We start from the raw sequence: 19,684 nt of genomic DNA, 5'->3' as shown, positions 1-19,684 counted from the left end.
CATGTTGTCCTATATGTATCTATATGTTATACAGTGATGCTAATGACAGTGATGCTGTTTATATAATAACTGAGCAATAAATGAAATAAATAACATTAAAGACAAGATGACTGGATACAAAGTGCAACTATAGATCAGGACTGAGGATAGAGAAATACATTGAGCCAGAGTAGATAAGTGACCTATAACAATATATTCCATTGTGTCCATTTGTCTGACATGAGGAAGGAGGAAAGAAGGAGGGACACAATAAAAAGGATCAGGTTCTATAATGGAATTCCATATCCCGGTTAATTCGGATAATCCCGCACAGAAGAGAAGCAGCTCTGGGGGGACTTTATCTCACCTCCACTTTGTCCTCCTATTTTGGAACCAGGTTTTGACTTGAGCATCTGTCATTTTGAGAGATTTGGCTAAAGCCGCTCTTTCTGCCGATGCCAAATATTTCTGCCGATGAAATCGCTTCTCCAGTTCGCAGATCTGAACCCTTGAGAAAGACGTGCGAGGCTTTTTGCGCTTGGGTGGGGTCCGATTCTGATAGGGGTGTCCAATTCTGCGGGTCACTGTGAAAGGCGTCAGGGCTGCTGCAGCTGCAGGGGGGGGGGAGTTGTGAGTTTAGTTATCACATAAACTATACGATCAAGACACACACAGCGACTAGTAGCAGCTACTTGTCATATGGCTACACAATACACACTAGTGATAATTGGCTTTACTAAGACACTGGGTGTGTGTGAGTTTTTTTTAGATATTCTTTATTTCCCTATTTTTTATAGGGAAAGGGGTACAGAAGGCAAAAAGGGTAAGAGGAGGGAAAGGGGGGATAAAAAGTACCAAAAATACTCCACATAATATACTAATGACAACTTGGGAACCTTGACTTTCCATAGAGCTACATAGTATTACCAACTATTTAGTATTACCAAATACACACTGTGTGATTTATCATTGGAACGCCTAATCTGTGTGTGATAATTCAGAGGCAATTCTCGGTATTGTCTGTTTTGTAGCTGCTACTAGTAGCTCTGTGTGAACTCATGGTTATTGGAATGGCAGCGTCCTGACAATTAAATTAAATAAAAATAAAAAAAATAGTAGCAAATGAAAAATAAATCTAAATCAGAATTGAGGGCATCAGTTGGGAAGCCTGGAAGTTTATTTAGATTTCCAATATCAGCAGGAATTCAGATGAGGAATGAGTTGGGATATAAAATACAAGAAATGAGCGATATGTGGAAACTGATTGGGGTCGGGACTATGGGGAAGGGGCCCCAAATAAATAAATAAATAAATGATCAGAAGGAGCAGAGGATGTGATTTAGCAGTAGAACATCTGATGTATGTGAAATTTATCAGAGGCAATTCTCAGTATTCTCTATAGCAGGGTATTTGTAGCTGCTACTAGTAGCTCTGTGTGACTTCACCCTAAGAACTAATGGTTAATAAAATGTCCTGACAATTAAAAAAATGAAAAAGAAATTGAATTAAAAAAAGTAGCAATTGAAAAATAAATCTAAATCAGAATCCAGAGCATCAGTTGGGAAGCCTGGAATATCAGCAGGAATTTAGATGGGGAATGAGTTGGGATATAAAATACAAGAAATGAGCGTTTCCCTGGCGATTTGTGGAAAGTTGTAGAATGAAAAGGAAATAAGTAATTTCACTGCTTGGGGTCTGGACTATGGGGAAGGGGGTCCCAAATAAATAAATGATCAGAAGGAGATTATGTGTAATTTATCAGAGGCAATTCTCAGTATTGTGTATGGCAGGGTATTTGTAGCTGCTACTAGTAGCTCTGTGTGACTTCAGAACTAATGGTTATTAGAATGACATGGGGAATGAGTTAGAATATATTTATAAAATACAGAAAATGAGAAATGATGCCCTGGAGATTTGTGGAAACTTGTAGAATTGAATGAAAAGGAAATAAATAATTTCACAAATTGGGGGAAAGGACTATGGGGAAGGGGGTCCCAAATGAACTCTAGAGACCCACAGCAAATTCAGTGTAGTTTATTTCACAGAAATGTGTGAAATAAACTGTGGGTCTCCAGTGTTCATTCTTAAGTCGATGTGGAAGCTTTTGTGGCTGGATGGGGCCACTACTCTGCTGAAGATACCCGAAACATATGAGTGAGGGACCACCAAAATCTTTTCATTGATTTGAGGTCCCAAATAAATGATGATCAGGAGGAGCAGAGGATGTGATTTCAGCACTGGAACATCTAATCTATGTGTGATAATTAGCAGAGGCAACTCTCAGTATTGTCTTTAAATAAATCTAATCAGAATCGAAAAATAAATAATTTCACTGCTTGGGGTCGGGACTATGGGGAAGGGGGTCCCAAATAAATGATCAGAAGGAGCAGAGGATATGATTTATCAGTGGAACATCTGATCTGTGTGAGATTTATCAGAGGCAATTCTCAGTATTGTCTATAGCAGAGTATTTGTAGCTGCTACTAGTAGCTCTGTGTGACTTCACCCTAAGAACTAATGGCTATTAAAATGTCCTGACAAAAAAAAATAAAATAAAAAATAAATGATGATCACGAGGAGCAGAGGATGTGATTTATCAGTGGAACATCTGATCTGTGTGTGATTTATCAGAGGCAATTCTCAGTATTCTCTATAGCAGGGTATTTGTAGCTGCTACTAGTAGCTCTGTGTGACTTCACCCTAAGAACTAATGGCTATGAAAATGTCCTGACATTTAAAAAAATTAAATAAATAAATGATCATGAGGAGCAGAGGATGTGATTTAGCAGTGGAACTTCTAGTGACATTGACAAGGGGCTGGCGGGCCGCTTACCTGTAAATCTTTCTTTCACGAACCTCCTGCTACTTTCTATCCAGGGGAAGTTGAGGCTGCCAAGGCCGGGCACAGCCGGTATAGAGGGGATGGCACTGGGGATGGCGCCGGGTATAGGCCGATGAGCTGGCACTCTAATCACTCCGGCAGGAGCCAGACTCACATTGACACTGTAACATCCCGACTCATCAAACGTGGCCCCGATGCCGGCGGGGAAATTAGCGGAGAGACACGAGTAAGGGGCGCTGGGGCGGCTGATTGGGCTTCCCAAATAACTGGAGCTCTCCGACCCCCTGGTGACGGCGGACGACTGAGAAGAGTTTTCCTGGTCGGAGCTGCTCAAGATCTGATCAATCCCAAAGCTGATGGGCTCGTGTTGCTGCTGCTGGGTCTGTGCACTTGTACTTGTTGGCTGATCCATCGCTCATTTATTGTCTCACTCGTCTTCCTCAGTCACAGCAGATCCATGAAGCTCCCGGTGTCCGTCACACACTGAAACTTTGCCAAAGCCGCTCCACTCCGATACCAGACGCGTCCGCGCTTTGTCTTTCCGCTCACGCTAATGTCTCTCCCGCGACTCTGATTGGTGCAGCCGAACAGTCCGGGGCTCTGCCATTGGCCGAGACGTTTCATCAGAGGAGTCATTCATAGAAATCTCAGTTTAGGGACTGTTCCAAGGTGACATCAGATTTTGGGTGAAAATGAACAAAAAGTGTTTTTTGAAGCTTTTTTACTGTGATGTCAGAGATTCCTATTTTTTTTTTTTTTACTAAAAATGTCCAGTGTCTAGCAATTTTGCCATTGGTCTTCATTATTTATTTTGATTTTTTTTAAAGGGGCTGTTCATCTGTGAGTTAACTTTTAGTATGACGTAGAGGGTGATATTCTGACATCATTTGCAATTGGTTTTCATTTTTTATTATTATATGAGGTGTTTGAGTTATTTAGCCTTTTATTCAGCAGCTCTTTAATTTAAGAAATCTGGTAGCTAGGGACCAACTGACCTTAGCAAGCATGCACTGATTTAAGTAAGACAGCAATATGAATAGGAGAGAGTCTGAATAGAAAGATCAGTAATAAAAAGTAGCAACAACAATACATTCGTAGCCTTACAGAGTATTTGTTTTTTACATGGGGGTCAGTGACCCCCATTTGAAAGCTGCAACGTTTCAAAAGAAAAAGGCAAATCATTAAAAAAACTATAAAAAATAAATAATGAAGACCAATCGGAAAGTTGCTAAGAATTAGCCATTCTAAAACATTCTAAAAATTGCCTTAAAGGTGAACCGCCCCTTTAAGTATTTTCCTGCTTCTTTGTGCTCTTTCCAGTGTTGAAATGGAGGTCACTGACCCCCACCTAAAAAAAATGCTCTGTAATTTTAGCCATATTCATTTTTAGGGTTTAGTTCTCCTTTAAGGTAACTTTCTACTGTATGTGTTATAGAATAGCCAATTCCTAGCAACTTTTCAGTTGGTCTTCATTATTCATATTACTTTTTGAATTATTTGCTTTTCCAGCTTTCAAATGGGGGTCACTGACCCCATCTAAAAAACAATACACATTTATTGTTATGGATACTATTCATTACTCACCTTTCTATTCAGGCCTCTCCTATTCATGTTCCAGTCTCTTATTCAAATCAATACATGGTTACTAGGGTAATTTGGACTCTAGCAACCAGACTGCTGAAACTGCCAACTGGAGAGCTGCTGAATAAAAAGCTAAATAACTCAAAAATAATAAAAAAATGAAAGCCAATTGCAAATTGTCTCAGAATATCCCTCTCCACGTCACACTCAATAGGTCAAATGTATCTGAGGAAATGATAGGGGCTGGAGCATTAACTAAAAGTACAATTTTAACGTTTAACATAACGCGCTGCGCCAATCGCTAGAAGGATATTCCGGCCAACGACAGCCGCACGTTTGCAAATAGAAATCCTTGTTGGATAACGGTGAAGGCTGATTTTTGTTTCATCTTCGCAACTTCTAAATGAATTTAATTGTTGTGGTTCTTTTGATCTTTTTCTATTCTATTGTTTTTGTCGTCTACATATATTGTGAGGTGTTGCTGAAAAGTCACCAGCCGCAGAAATCGCACAAACCTGTCAGCGATTTGTCACAGTTTCAGCAAATTGGTTTCTTGTTCTATTCTGAAAAGTTCATGTATAATTCTATGTGCTGGGTTATTGGAACGTGCAAATGTGAACAGATTCCATCCCCTTCCCACACTGGAACATTAGCAGCTTCTAGGGGATATATGAGAAATTGGTGCCTTGTGTGTATAATATTATTATTTGTGTATTTGTCCAAGTATTTGTATTTTGTGCCAACCTTACAAGGGCTGCAGGAAAGCTGGAAATCTATTAGACAAATATTCCACCAAACCCCTCAAAATGGGAAAATTAATGTTTAATTTCCAATCACTTCCCTGGGTTATCACAGGTTTTTCTTGATGGATTTCATTTAGGTCTTTACTTTTAGCTTTTTTTTCTTCTTTTTCGCTAAAAAAGGGCACTTTCTTCATTTTAACAGAGAATTGTACCAGCGATTTTGTAATGTTTTGTTTTGCATATGTCTAGTGGTTATAGGGTTCCATTGATTAAAGATCGATATTAAGGTGCCTTTAAATTAATAAAAAAAATCACTTATTAAAAAATGGTGACAATCATATTCTCCCTGTAGCACCAAATGAGCATCTCTGTTCTCTCTCGAGGTAATAACTCACAATTAACTAAATCATTATAGGGGCCACGTCTGTATTTCCACATTTATTAGGCATAATGCCAGTGGTTCTTACAAATGTGGAAATATGGAGCAGATCAGGATTTTTTTTTTGTTTGCACTAAGATTTAACATGACAGGTTTTTGCAATGCATTATGGGCACCAAAAGTAATAATAAAAAAAGAGAATATATATATATATATATATATATATATATATATTTCTCTTTTTTTATTATTACTTCTGCTGCCCATAATGCATTGCAAATATATATATATATATATATATATATATATATATATATATATATATATATATATATATATATATATATTTATATTTATATTTATAACAATAATCTCACTTACCTTCTGCTGCTTTTTTTTTATTCTTCGCAGAGAAATATAACTTTAATACTTATTTTTAACTTTAATAATATTTTACATATAATATATTTAAATTTAAAAAGGGCTAGTAATGACCAGACGTACATATAATAATTATATATATATATATATATATATATATATATATATATATATATATATATATATATATATATATATATATATAAATGACCTTTTTTTTTTAAATACAATATTTTTCTGCATTGCACCAGGTCTGGTCTGAAGTTATTCTAGTACTTAAAAAACCCAGCTTTAAAAAATAGAGAATTATCACTTTTTGGAAGTACTTGGAGGTGCCTCTCCAAGTCACAATAACTACAAAAAGTTTAGTGAATTGGGAGTTATTATCCCTGAGATAATAAATCAGTTGTAATCCCTAAACAAGCAGTGATTAGCACCCATTAGTGAAGCTGAGCCTTGAGGGTAATAGTTCTATCCTTGACCCCTTCAAAGTGATATTATTGCTCTAAGGAGCTTAAACATATCGTTTTTTAAAAGAGATTTTTAACGCCAATAAGCATTGCAAGCCAGACCAGTTCTTATATATCCATATATAAATAATTTGTGCATCTGTGCAATGTGAAATGTCAATTATTAGGCCCTTTTAAATATAATTTATTTTTCAGGTTGTTACCCACATTATCACTGGATGTGTCAGACAATCAGAAATCATTGGCTGATAAACACTGCGAATAGTAAATCAGTAGGTAAGTCTCTAGTAGAGTAAACTAGGATAGTAAAATTAAAATATACAAAGGAGCCAATATCCACTTTATTCAACTGAGAACATTATCTCAGACATGATAACTCAGTAGTCTCTGGAGCAGACAGGGGATGATTGTCACTATTGGGATTTTAAATGACAGCAACTTGCAAATATGCATTATGGGTGAAAGCTGGTAAACAACGTGTACAATAGATTTTATTAAAAAGCATTAACATAAGTCACTATACATTGTCTGCACAGATACAGATATAGATGTGCGAGTGTCTGCAGCAATAGCTGAATCCCCTTTAATTAAACCCATCTTCCCTATAGAAACCCTGGTCTGACCGGCAGTTAAATTGAAACTGTCATCCCATTATTACCCTCTCCTACATCAATGTCATTTATTTCTTTACACAAGCTTTGATTTTGGGCAGGGCCCCTCTAGAACTCTTGGATTGATTATTGGAGGCTTTTTTTTGTGGTTTCCTGTATTGTACAACGCTGAGGAATATGTTTTATTAATAGATTTTGTATTTATAATAGTAAATAATATTTTTTTGTCACATTAGAACATAGGTTCAGATTATATATATATATATATATATATATATATATATATATATATATATATATATATATATATATATATATATATATATATATATATATATACATTATTTACAGTATTATATATGTATATATATATATATATATATACATTATATACAGTATTGTGTATATATATATGATATGATCTGAACCTATTGTATGTATATATGTCTCCAGTTATAATATAAAATTAGAACTATATTAACAAAAAATAAATATATACTAAGTTCAGTGCATCACTATTTTCCTATCTTTATTTCAAGGAAAGGCTTTACAGTTACTACACGTATCATTGATGTTAATAAGATTTCAGCTCCAAGATTTTGGCTTGTGGGCTTCTTATCCTGCGCATACATCTAGAATTCCCTGCCATAAAGCAAGACAAGGCTGCTGTTGTTTCCCAGAGAGGAAGCAGAAATAATCACATGGGGTGCTAGATAATGGGTTCCCCAATAGAAGCATACATGGAATGACAATACATTGCACACTATTTAGGGTTTTCAGGCAAAAACCAAGCATTTTGATCCACATTCATTTAGCAGTGGTGAGAATGATTTCTAGTATTGTGCTTACTGTGGTTATTTATGCTGCCTGGGATAAATGTTTTATCAATAGATGTTATATTTATAATAATAATGTCACATTAGAACATAGGTTTAGAATATATATATATATATATATATATATATATATATATATATATATATATATATATATATATATATATATATATATATATATATATATATATATATATATACATATATATATATACATATATATATATATAGAAGTCCAAAGGATCCGCACTCACAGGTCTTATGCGTAAAAAAAGGTTTTTATTGCAAAGCTTACAACCTTTTTTTACGCATAAGACCTGTGAGTGCGGATCCTTTGAACTTCTGTGGATAATATTTTTGATACTGCACCCAGGCATATGAACTTTTTATTCGAGAGTGCTGGCTTTCTATGGTGCTATATATATATATATATATATATAAAATCTGAACCTATTGTATGTATATATATAAAATATAAAAATTAGAACTATATTAACAAAAAAATAAAATCTATATTAAGTTCAGTGCATCACTATTTTCTTATCTTCTATTATTGTGCTTACCTTGGTTTATTTATGCTGCCTGGGATAAAAACTCACAATTCACTGAACTTTTGGATATTATTACCGCTTGGAGGGGAAATCATCTCCTAAAGGGAAAATAAAACTCCTTTATCTCTCTGCGCTCACAATACACTCACCCGTTTTATTATGGACCAGTAGAATGATCCTTTTTACATGGAAGAAATATTGACTTTTGGTTTTGCAATTAGAAACTAGGTTTAAAGAAATAGCAGAAGGTAATGGCTATATCTGCCCCTCCTACTTGGGTTTTTCTTTTGCCCCAGAACATCATTTATATATACTGGATATTATCTGCCACATTCAGCACAATCGGACGTCTGATCCAATCACTTTTGGCCCAGGAATTTTGGGCGACACCAAGTTGACTGCCTGCGCGACCAATTGTGTTTTTAAGTGCAGGGCGCGTATTGACGCCTTTGCGTAAAATATCTTATAAACAGGAGCTGAGCCCTTCCATTTCCAAACGCACATTGACATGAACTGAAACTGGATCCCTCCATATTTTGTAATGAGCATTCAAGCAATTAGAGGCTTTGGTGAAAAGCTATTTATTTCCCCAGCTCAGTACAGAATCAGTCCAGCGCAGAAATCCAAACCCTCATAATAAAAGGCTGCAAAATGGCAATTTCCACAAGAGCCTTTTCCGTAAATCTCCTTTCCTGCCAACGAAAAAGGCATTAGCGCCTGGATGACATGACAAAATAGTCAATTTCTGGTAAACACTTGAAAGACAATTTGGAAAACCAGATTAAGACAAAAGCCTTTTTGAGCAGATCAGGGGAATCATTTGTGAGCGCGTGTTATCCCTGCGCTAATGCGCAAAGTGACATGGAGTTTTACTTATAGCCCCAATACCCAACAGATTTCACAAAAGGAAGAGGCAATTAGCCTTATGATTGGATTATTTCAGATTGATCACAAACACCGGCACCTTTTTGCCTGTATATAAAGTGCAGTGGCTGAAACACGCAGGCTCCTATAATTAAAATCCACCTTATAATGACAATCTTGAATTTACTATAGTAATATAATAGGTGGAATCAAATGCATTAGCTCTCCAGCAAGCTGTTTGTTTGTGTCATCCTCCAAGATCCTCCTTAAGTACTTTCAGACTAAATATACTTTAAATACTTTCTGACTTTAAGGGGCAGATTTATTTCGACTGGGGAATAGTCCAACTTCGATTCGAATTTGAAAAAACTTCGAAATTCGAAGATCGAATTTTTTTAAGTACTGCCTCTTTAAAACTTCGACTTAAAAGCTGCCGAAGTGCTGTTTTAGACTATGGGGGACCTCCTAGAACCGGTATGGAAGTAATTGGGGAGTTTGGGAGATCGAAGTTAAAAAAAATTCTAATCGAAGTAGCGCTACTTCGAATTGTACGATTCGAAGTAGGCCGAATTCGGGCCACTTCGACCCCAAAAAACTTCGACCTCCATTCGGTTGGTCTTTTTGAATTTGAAGTTTGAATTTTTTTAACTTTGAACTTTGATAAATATGCCCCTAAATATTTCATATTGCAATGGCCATTAACTTTATAAGGGCTCTTACTCACTGGCGTTTTGACCTGCGCTCCCCTGCGTTCCGTTTTTTGGCGTTCAGCCGCAGGGGAGCGCAGGAATAGACGCAAGTCATTATTTCAAATGGGGCTGTACTCACTCAGGCACGTGTAGGCGCTGAACGCAGGTTCAGACGCAACATGCTGCATTTTTCCTGCGTTCGGCGCCTACACGCGCCTGAGTGAGTACAGCCCCATTTGAAATAATGACATGCGTCTATTCCTGCGCTCCCCTGCGGCTGAACGCCAAAAAACGGAACGCAGGGGAGCGCAGATCAAAACGCCAGTGAGTAAGAGCCCTTAAGCATGGGTAAACAAAGAGCTGGAATTGAATAGCAAAGAGCAGGCAGTTCTCAGCAATAGTGATGGGTGAATAAATTTGCCAGGCACAAATTCACTGCAAATTTCTGCATTTTGCCTTCAGCGAATAAATTCAGGAAACTGAGGCGAAAATTTGCAGGCGAAAACTACGCAACGTCAAGAAAAAAAATATTTTCAGAATAGCTGCGCGCATAAAAATTGTCACGTGTCAAAATTATTTTGGACATCCATTGCGTTTAATGGATTTGGAAAAATTAGTCGTGCGTATAAAAATTGTCCGTGCATCAAAATTGATGCGCGTCAAAATTATTTTGATGCCCATTGACTTCAATACGATTTGTGAATTTTTCGCCATTTCACAAATTTTGTGGTACATTTGCAAATTTTTTGGCGAACCAAAATGGTGCAAATCTTTCCCCCCCCTGTATTTCCACAATTGAAGTACTTAAAGGACCAGTAACATCAAAAAATTTAAAAAAAATATTTGTTAGTAAACCTTGAAAAAAACCACCAAGACAAATTGAACTTTAAAATCGCAAAGCCTTTATAAAAGTCGACCTGTCACCCAGACACAAACATCTGCATAATAAAAGTCCTTTTCAAATTAAACATGAAATCCTATTTCTATTTTTTATTAAAGCATTCATAGTTGTTGTGAGCTCATTTAAACATCTCAGCTGTCAATCATATATTGTTTTCCCCTCCTCTATGCCTTAGGCATAGAGGCAGGGCAGACAATTACTTTCACTTTCCATTCAGCACTTCCTAGATGTCACTGCTCTCCCCACATTCCCCCGTTCTCTTCATCATTTAATTGTGTAGCCAGGGCATGGGGATGGATATCTGGCCCCCCATTCTGGTGCACAGGATTCTGAGATGATACAAGACTTGTCTTAATAACAGTGTCCACAAAATGGCTGCTGCCTGCTTGCTATAATTATGAATTCCCAGACTGAAGGAAACAAGATTCTAAAGATTTATATTGTGTAATTAAAGTTTATTTGGTTTGACTAATGTGATAAAATAGGATTTGAAATAATTTTTTTGGGTGACGGGTCCCCTTTAAGAGATAGCTTAACAAAACTCCACTTGCGCTCCTCTTCAGAAAAGACGACGATCCATCGTGCAGCGCTTGATTTCTCCTCCCTGGCTATCTCCTATAAGGAAGGCAGGGAGGAGAATTTGAGCGCCACACAATGGCGCCCGATCGCTAAGTTATTTCTTAATAAAGACTTTGCAATATTAACGTTTAATTTGACTTGGTGTTTTTTTTAATGCATACTAACGAATTTTTCAAATTTCTTTTATGTTACTGGTCCTTTAATGGCTCCCCCCCCCTGTGTCGGACTGGTATACCAGGAAAACTCCTGGTGGGCCCTCCTGCTTCTAAACATTTGGCCTATTTCATGACCATTCCCTATTTTTATGAGAACAAAGAGGCTAATTAGATGGAATAATAGATTATAGTATGTAAAGAAAAGAGACTAAGAGAATAGAGGTTGAGTGGGGAGAGAAAGAATGATAATACTGAGTGGGGGCCTCTGGTCTAAGGTTTTTTGGTGAGCCCCTGGTGTCCCAGTCCGACACTGCCCCCCCCAAGTAGTTTTGCATTCCACTTTGCCTTCTTTTTTATTAACCTGATATGAAAAATTCCCATATTTAATCAATCCAATAAAAATGCCCCATCCTACTAACCCATGGCACTTTCATGGGAGAACTCTATCCCAATAAAGGAGGGATTATATTTACCTGGGCTCCAGTTTTTTTTTTAATATATAATTCAATTAGAACCATTGCAGATTAATTTCTTTTATAGTCAATTTTTTTTCCATTAAGGTCATTCATAATCCTTAAATGGAATGTCCTTATTACTGAGCATAAATTCCTACTCTTCCAGTTTCCATGTCTAAATATGAACTGCGCTAAGAGTTCAACATTACAACACAAAACGCTTAATAAAGGTTTGTAGGGTTTGAGGAATATTGTGGAATTGAATATGTTGGGGGTCAGGAGTTTGTGGGGTATGTCAGTGACTTTTTTTGGGTTAAATAATATGCCTTGTTTCAATAAAATAACACTTTCAATAATCGCTGATGGTTTGTTTGTGCTATTTATGGTTGTCTGTGTTATGGGTCCCACTGTGCGTGTTTTTCAATTGAAGCGCCTTTAAATCTTCCTTCATAGATTATGTCTGTCTGTTCAGCCAGCTAAAATAGTAATAGATTAAAATAGAATTATTATTTGAGGGCTTCTATAAGGAAATACTGTCCATTAGTCCATGAATGGTGAAGTGTATGTGCATAAATCCCAATTCATGTTTGGGGTTACTGGGGACAGCATTCCACTCTTTCCCACTTAAAGGATCAGTAACATCAATTTTTTTTTTTTTTTTTAAAAATTGTTAGTATAGAACAAAAAAAAAAAAAACACAAAGACATATTAAACTTTTAAATTGCTAAGGCTTTATTAAGAAATAACTTACTGAAACTCCGCTTGCGCTCCTCTTCAGAAAATATGACACGGCGATGATCCATCATGCAGCGTTCGATTTCTCCTCCTCTCCAAGCGCCGCACGATGGATCGCCTTTTCTGAAATGGAGAGCAAGAGGATTTTCGGTAGGTTATTTCTTAATAAAGACTTAGCGATTAAAAATTTTAATTTGTCTTTGTGTTTTTTTTCCCGTTCTATACTAACAAATTTTTTTTTTGATGTTACTGGTCCTTTAAATCTCTAATAAAAAGACCCACAAGTAAAATCGTTGGCAGGAGTCTGCTGGCTAGAAAGGAGCAGCACTGACTAGTGACACCTGCCTGCCAAGGTCTATGTGTGGCACATTCTATTGTTGTTAAAAGGGTGGGTCATCTTTAAGTTATCTTTTAGGGTGGCGACACACGCTAAGATTCGGGGAGATTTAGTCGCCCAGCGACAAATCACCTCTTCTTCGGGCGACTAATCTCCCCAAAAAGCCTTCCCGCTAGCTAAAATGTAAATTGCCGGTGGGATGGCACTTGGAGTGCTTCATTTTCTGAAGTTGCCCAAAGTTTCCTTGTGAGGCAACTTCGGAAAATGAAGCGTTCCGGCCGGCAATTTAGATTCTAGCTGGCGGGAAGGCTTTTCAGGGAGATTAGTCGCCCGAAGAAGAGACGATTTGTCGCTGGGCGAATAAATCTCCCCGAATCTTAGCGTGTGTCACTGCCCTTAAAAAACTGCCAATTCTAAGCAACGTTTCAATTGGCCATCATTTTTTAAAATAGTTTTTGAATGATTCTTCTGACTGTTTCCAGCTTTCAAACGGGAGTTTAAAAACAAATGCTCTGTAAGGCGACACATTTATAGATATTGCTATTTTTTAATATTCATCTTTTTAATACGGTCCTCTCCTATTCATATTCCAGTCTCTATTCATATCCGTGCATGGTTGCTAGGCTAACTTGGGCCCTAGCAACAGGATTGCCGACATTGTAAGCCGAGGAGCTGCTGAATAAAAAGCTAAATAAGTCAAAAACCACAAATAATAAAAAATGAAAACCAACTGCAAACTGTCTCAGAATATCCCTCTCTGCATCATACGAATAGTTAACTGAAAGGTGAACACCCCTTTAATAAATGCCGATACCAATCATCTTTCACTGCCCAGTAACTACAATCAAACTGCCTTGTGTGTCATAGATCTTTTAGATAAATGGCAATATCATTTGCTATACATCCTTGGGGGCACTTGCCTGGGATCAGCAGAATATACATAAATATATAGCGTATCTGCCATAAAGCACAAAACTACTGCTTTTATTTTATTTATGTATTGCTTGCTTTTTTGCCAGAAAAGGCAGAAGACACATTAGCAACTGCCAATGTTCACCCCTGGGCAGCATTTAAGCCTTCTCTGTAAGGATCATGGTCATTACTGTCATATTACTTTGTTTGGGGGGACGGGGGGGCTCGAAAAAACCTTTCTTTTTTAAATAAATTTCATACCATAGTCACAATGCAAAAGAAGAGAAGCTCTAAATGGATCTAGAATTGTTGTCTAAATTAAAACAAAATTGGCCACTTATTTAATGATAGAACAAATTATTTTGTATTTATTGTAATTCCTTTGATTAAAATCATATTTTTAGGGTGGGTGAGAGTCATTAGTGACTAGTGCCAAGGATAACTGAGAGCACCTGGTATCTAAGTGGAAAAGTAATTTTAAGTAAATATATATATGTATGGGATCCGTTATCTGGAAACCCGTTATCCAGAAAGCTCCGAATTATGGAATGACCATCTCCAATAGACTCCATTATAATGAAATAATCCAATTTTTTAATTTTTTTTTCTTTTTCTCTGTAATAATAAAACAGTACCTTGTGCTTGATCCAAACGAAGATATAATTAATCCTTATTGGAAGCAAAAGTAGCCTATTGGGTTTATTTAATATTTACATGATTTTCTAGTAGTCTTAAGGTATGAAGATCTAAATTACGGAAAGATCCATTATCTGGGAAACTCCAGGTCCTGAGCATTATGGATAACAGGTCCCATACCTGTATGTGTATATATATATATATATATATATATATCCATTAATATGATATAATAATATATAGTGAATAAAGTACCCCCTCTTGTAAAATATAAGGATATTATAAGTTACCGAGGAGTTTCATGACCATATAAAAACACGAGGCCGAAGGCCGAGTGTTTTTATACAGGTCATGGAACTCCGAGGTAACTTCTAATATCCTCATATTTTGCAACTGGGGGTACTTTATTTATTATAATACACAAGTTTCAGTAAGTCATGTGACAGAAATGACATCAGAACTCACCGTTTATAACTGATGACATCAGAACTCACCATTTATAAGGATATAATTTACAAGATATTCATGGCTTTTGTGTATTATAATAATATATAATATAATATAAGCCTATTGGGTTTATTTAGGGGCCCATTCACCAAGCTCCGGTGAATGAATAGAGGGAAAAAAGCTTGAATTTCGAGTAGTTTTTTGTGCTCCTCGTCTATCGTATTGGCGTAAATTTGCCTGAGTAGAATGATTCGATTAGATCGAGAGCAAAAACGCTGCGACTATTCGCCCATTCGATAGTCGAAGAACTGTCTCTTTTAAAAATACTTCGACTGCTTACTTCGCCACCTAAAACCTACCGAATTGCTTTAAAAGCCTATGGGAAAGTCCCATAAGCTTGTTTTCTAAGTTTTTGATTGAATAAAAAGGCATTCGATCGATCATTCGATCGAATGAAAATCCTTCGATCGAATATTCGATTGTGCACCTATTCGCGGGGGAAAATTAGATTGTGCACCTATTCGATTCTATTCCCCAGTCGAATTTCGAGGGATTTAACCCCTCAAAATTTGACCCTTGATACATCTGCCCCTTAATGTATTAAGTTTTTAGTAGACTTAATATGTGAAGAATTACAAATTATAGAAAGATCCATTATCTGAAAAAAAGCCTTCTGGAGAACAGGACCCATACCTGTATATATAGTATATTTTATCCCTTTAAAGGGGTTGTTCACCTTCAAACAACTAGTTGTTGATAGGTCACCATAAATAACAACTTTTTACAGTTACTTTCGATTTTCTATGTGTCAACATTTTTGTAATATTGAAGTGTAAAGTGTAATTTTTCACCTTCTAAAGTAGCTCTGGGTGGGGGTCGCCGACCCTGTAAACTGTTCTAAATTGATACATTTAGTTGATACATTAGTTATCTTTGTCCCTGCTGAGCAGAATCCCTGGGTTTCATTACGGGCAGCTGTTAGAATTGATACAATAGTTGCTAATACTCTAGAGATGCTGTTCACAAATGTATCAACTGAATGTTGCAAAATTGTAACAGTAAAGGGCAGATTTTCAAAGTCCACCAATTGATTCCAAATAGGTTCTAGGAAGTCCCCCATAGGCTAAAACAGCAATTCGGTAGGTTTTAGATGTGAATGGTCGACAGTACATGATAAATTTCGAAATTTGAATTTTTTTCAAATTCAAATTGAATTTGGACTATTTCCTAGTTGAAGTAAACGAAAATTTGTTTGAAATTCGATTTTTTTTAATTCAAATTTTCACTTTGACATTTGATAACTCTACCCCTAAATGTTGCAAAATTGTAACAGTTGAGAGTCTGCACCTGAATTACTGAGCTGCCAGACTCAAACACCAGAGACACGAACATTCAACTTTAAACTTAGATTTTGGAAAAACAGTAAAAAAAAAAGAAATAAATGATAGTAAATGAAAAAAGTCTTTGTTTCTGGGGAACAAACTGAAAACAACTGAACTGAAAAAAGTGCCTGGAAGATGAACAACGCCTTTTAGTGTTCATTTCATTATAAAGGGGCACATTTACTATGGGTCGAATATCGAGGGTTCATTAACCCTCGATATTCGACCATCGAAGTTAAAGTTTTTTTTAAAGAGACAGTACTTCGACTATCGAATGGTCGAATATTCAAATGATTTTTAGTTCGAATCGTTCGATTCGAAGTCGAAGTCGTAGTCGAAGGTCGAAGTATCTAATTCGATGGTCCAAATAGCCAAAAAAATACTTCGAAATTCTAAGTATTTTTCCTTCTAATGCTTCACTCGAGCTAAGTAAATATGCCCCTAATAGTGTAACCAAGATTATATAGATATGAGACATATAAGATTGCTGTATGATGGATAGATGAATGGATATACTGTATATTTCATAGACAAATATTAGATATGATAGATAGTATAGGTATCATAGATAAATATATAGACTAGAAAGCATAATGAATTGGTTTGATTATTGATACAAGAGATAGATATGGTAGATAAATAAATGGATATATATATATAATAGATATGAATAATCAATATATATTAGGTTTTTTGGCTGATAAAAGGGAAAGTTCATTTGTGTGTCAAGAAATATCTTGCAAAAGAGCTGAGTGAGTGGTGTAAGTGCCATGTTTCAGGCTATCCTATGACAAGGGCCATGTGAAATTACAGGTCTAGTATTCTGTGATGCTCTGGGAGCAGCCTGGGAGGCTCAAAAAGTCTTAATTTGATTTGTTTCCACTTGTATGTCTAAGCTGACTGATCATTAGTTCGAGTTTCTATAGAGTGGAGCTAATTGGATTTACTGGATACCAGCAAGCTGGTGTGGCAGCTTTCTGAAAGGAAGATCCCAGTCGGGGAGAGTGAAAGGGTAAATGAAAGAAGAAGAAAAAGCAGCATGTGTGGGTGGGGAAGAGGAAGAGAAAATACAGAGAGCGAGGCCTGGAGGCATCATTCTTCAGAGCCTCTAGCCCAGGGTTCGACTTGGTACTTAGTGGATTGTAAGGAGAAAAAAAAAAATAACATTATAGTCAGCCTTGAATCAGGGGAAGCTTTGTTAGAGAAAATTGTAGCTTGATCTGCATAATGGGGGCCCTGGATGCCCAAGGCTATATCTTTATTGCATGTGTGTCTGCTGTTATCAATTTTGTGAACAATTTCACAGGGAGCCTGGCAGACTTTAGCTGGAATAATATGCAAAGATGAGCTCTGAATAATGAATGATGTGCTTTTAAACCAATTCAAAAATGTCTGTGATAGTACAATATAAAAGGGGCTGGTAAGTAATAGTGTATTTAAAAGGCGCTAGTATGTTTTTATTACAATATTTAAAAGATATCTATATTATTTTGAAAAATGGATAATATATCAGAGTCTTTGAAATGCCTTTTTTTTTTTTTTTAAAAAAAAGGAAATCTAAGCGTTTGAATATATACAAAGTGGTTACTTCAGTGATTAAATATTAACAGCGTTTTAATACCAGCTTATGAATTGAGCATGTTGGCAGCGTGCATGGCCACGGAAGGCAATTACTGAGGGAAAAATTAAAAAAAATACAAAAATAAAAGAAGACAGGGCTGATCTTCTAGTTGATTTGGAGAGGGGCCTCCATAGAGCCCAGGAGTGTGGCGCCGCTGATAAAAAGTTTCATTAGGCAAAGTCCACACAGGGTGTTTTGGGGAGATTTGGTCGCCCGGTGACCAATCTCCCCAAATGCCTTCCTTGAATATGCGCCGGCTAAAATGAAAAAACACGGACGCCACACGCGGTGGTTCGTTTTCCGAAGTTCCCTCCGAAGTTGAAACTTCGGGCGACTTTGGAAAATGAATCACTGCGTGTGCTTAGCGCCGGCATTTTTATATTTTAGCCGCACATATTCAGGGAAGGCGTTGGGGGAGATTCGTCACCGCAAAAACGAAGCGATTAGTCGCCAGGCAACCAAATCTCCCCATAACGCCCTGTGTGGCCTGACCCTTTAGACTCATTATTTCGATTTAGAATATATGGCACTTGCAGGAGGACTGCTATTCATTTTATCAAAACAAAATGACCCTCTTGTGTTGCAGCGAAACGTAATTAAAGTGATACCGACACAAGGACATGATTCCGTCAGCACCGTTTAACTGCATCCCAGCTTTCTTTTTATGCCTCTTTATTTCGATTTTTAGAAAGAAAGCCTGTACAAGCAATAACATTATGGTGACCCAGGCTGCACTTAGCGTAACAGATATACAAATGTTTTTTTATTTTATCATCTAACAAATGCAGAGAGGTACCTGGTGTTGTGGATGGATGAAAGGCTTTAGTGCCTGCGCCATTAAGGAAGAAAGGAAAGTCAGTTTTCATCTACAAGTCATCAATGGTTACAGGTCTGGAATAAGATTCAAAATAAGTCCTTGCATGTCAAAGTAAACAGAGGCCCATAAGGTCAGGGCCAGGTCCAGACTGGGATTCAAGATAGTCCCTGTCATTCCAGGTACAAAGAGGTCCAAACAGTCCACCACCACCCAGCTAAATAATTACTTTCTATGGCATCTTACAGCAGCCCCTCTGGCATTTGCCAGAACTGACAGATTGCCAGTCCGGGCCTGGTCAGGGCACATACTCAGACTCGGGGAGATTAGTTGCCAAGCGACAAACCTCCTTTTCTTTGGGGTGACTAATCTCCCTGAACTGCCTCCCGCCAGCTAGAATGTAAATCACCGGCGGGATGGCACTCGGATCGCTTCATTTTCCAAAGTTGCAGAAGCTTCCTTGCGAGGCAACTTCGGGCGACTTTGGAAAACGAATCGCTCCGAATGCCACCCTGCCGACAATTTACATTCTAGCTGGTGGGAGGCAGTTCAGGGAGATTAGTCGCCCCGAAGAAGAGCAGGTTTGTTGTCGGGCGACTAATCTCCCCAAATCTGAGCGTGTACCCTGACCCTAAGAGGTAAGGGATCCATTATTTGGTAACTAGAAAGCTTTGAATTATGGGAAGGCCATCTCCCATAGACTCTATTTTAATCAAATAATTGAAACTTTTAAAGGAGAAGAAAAGGCTGAGTTTAACTTGGGGGTGCCAACAGTTAAGCACCC

At 37.1% G+C, this 19,684-nt stretch overlaps 1 protein-coding gene across 1 annotated transcript in view; it reads right to left on the bottom strand.

Annotated features, from left to right (window-relative positions):
• The window catches only part of tlx3.S (T cell leukemia homeobox 3 S homeolog), a 6,125-nt gene extending 2,892 nt beyond the window's left edge, over positions 1-3,233 (bottom strand). The window contains exons 1-2 of the mRNA NM_001085746.1: positions 2,813-3,233; positions 347-590 (exon numbers count right to left, since the gene is read on the bottom strand). Coding sequence (NP_001079215.1) covers positions 347-590; positions 2,813-3,233 — 665 coding nt within the window. The remainder of the gene's footprint in view (positions 1-346; positions 591-2,812) is intronic.
• Positions 3,234-19,684: the final 16,451 nt, after the last annotated feature.

This window comes from Xenopus laevis, chromosome 3S (genome assembly GCF_017654675.1).
Source record: "Xenopus laevis strain J_2021 chromosome 3S, Xenopus_laevis_v10.1, whole genome shotgun sequence".
Taxonomy (NCBI): domain Eukaryota; kingdom Metazoa; phylum Chordata; class Amphibia; order Anura; family Pipidae; genus Xenopus; species Xenopus laevis.
This window is presented reverse-complemented; position numbering and strand designations above follow the sequence as displayed.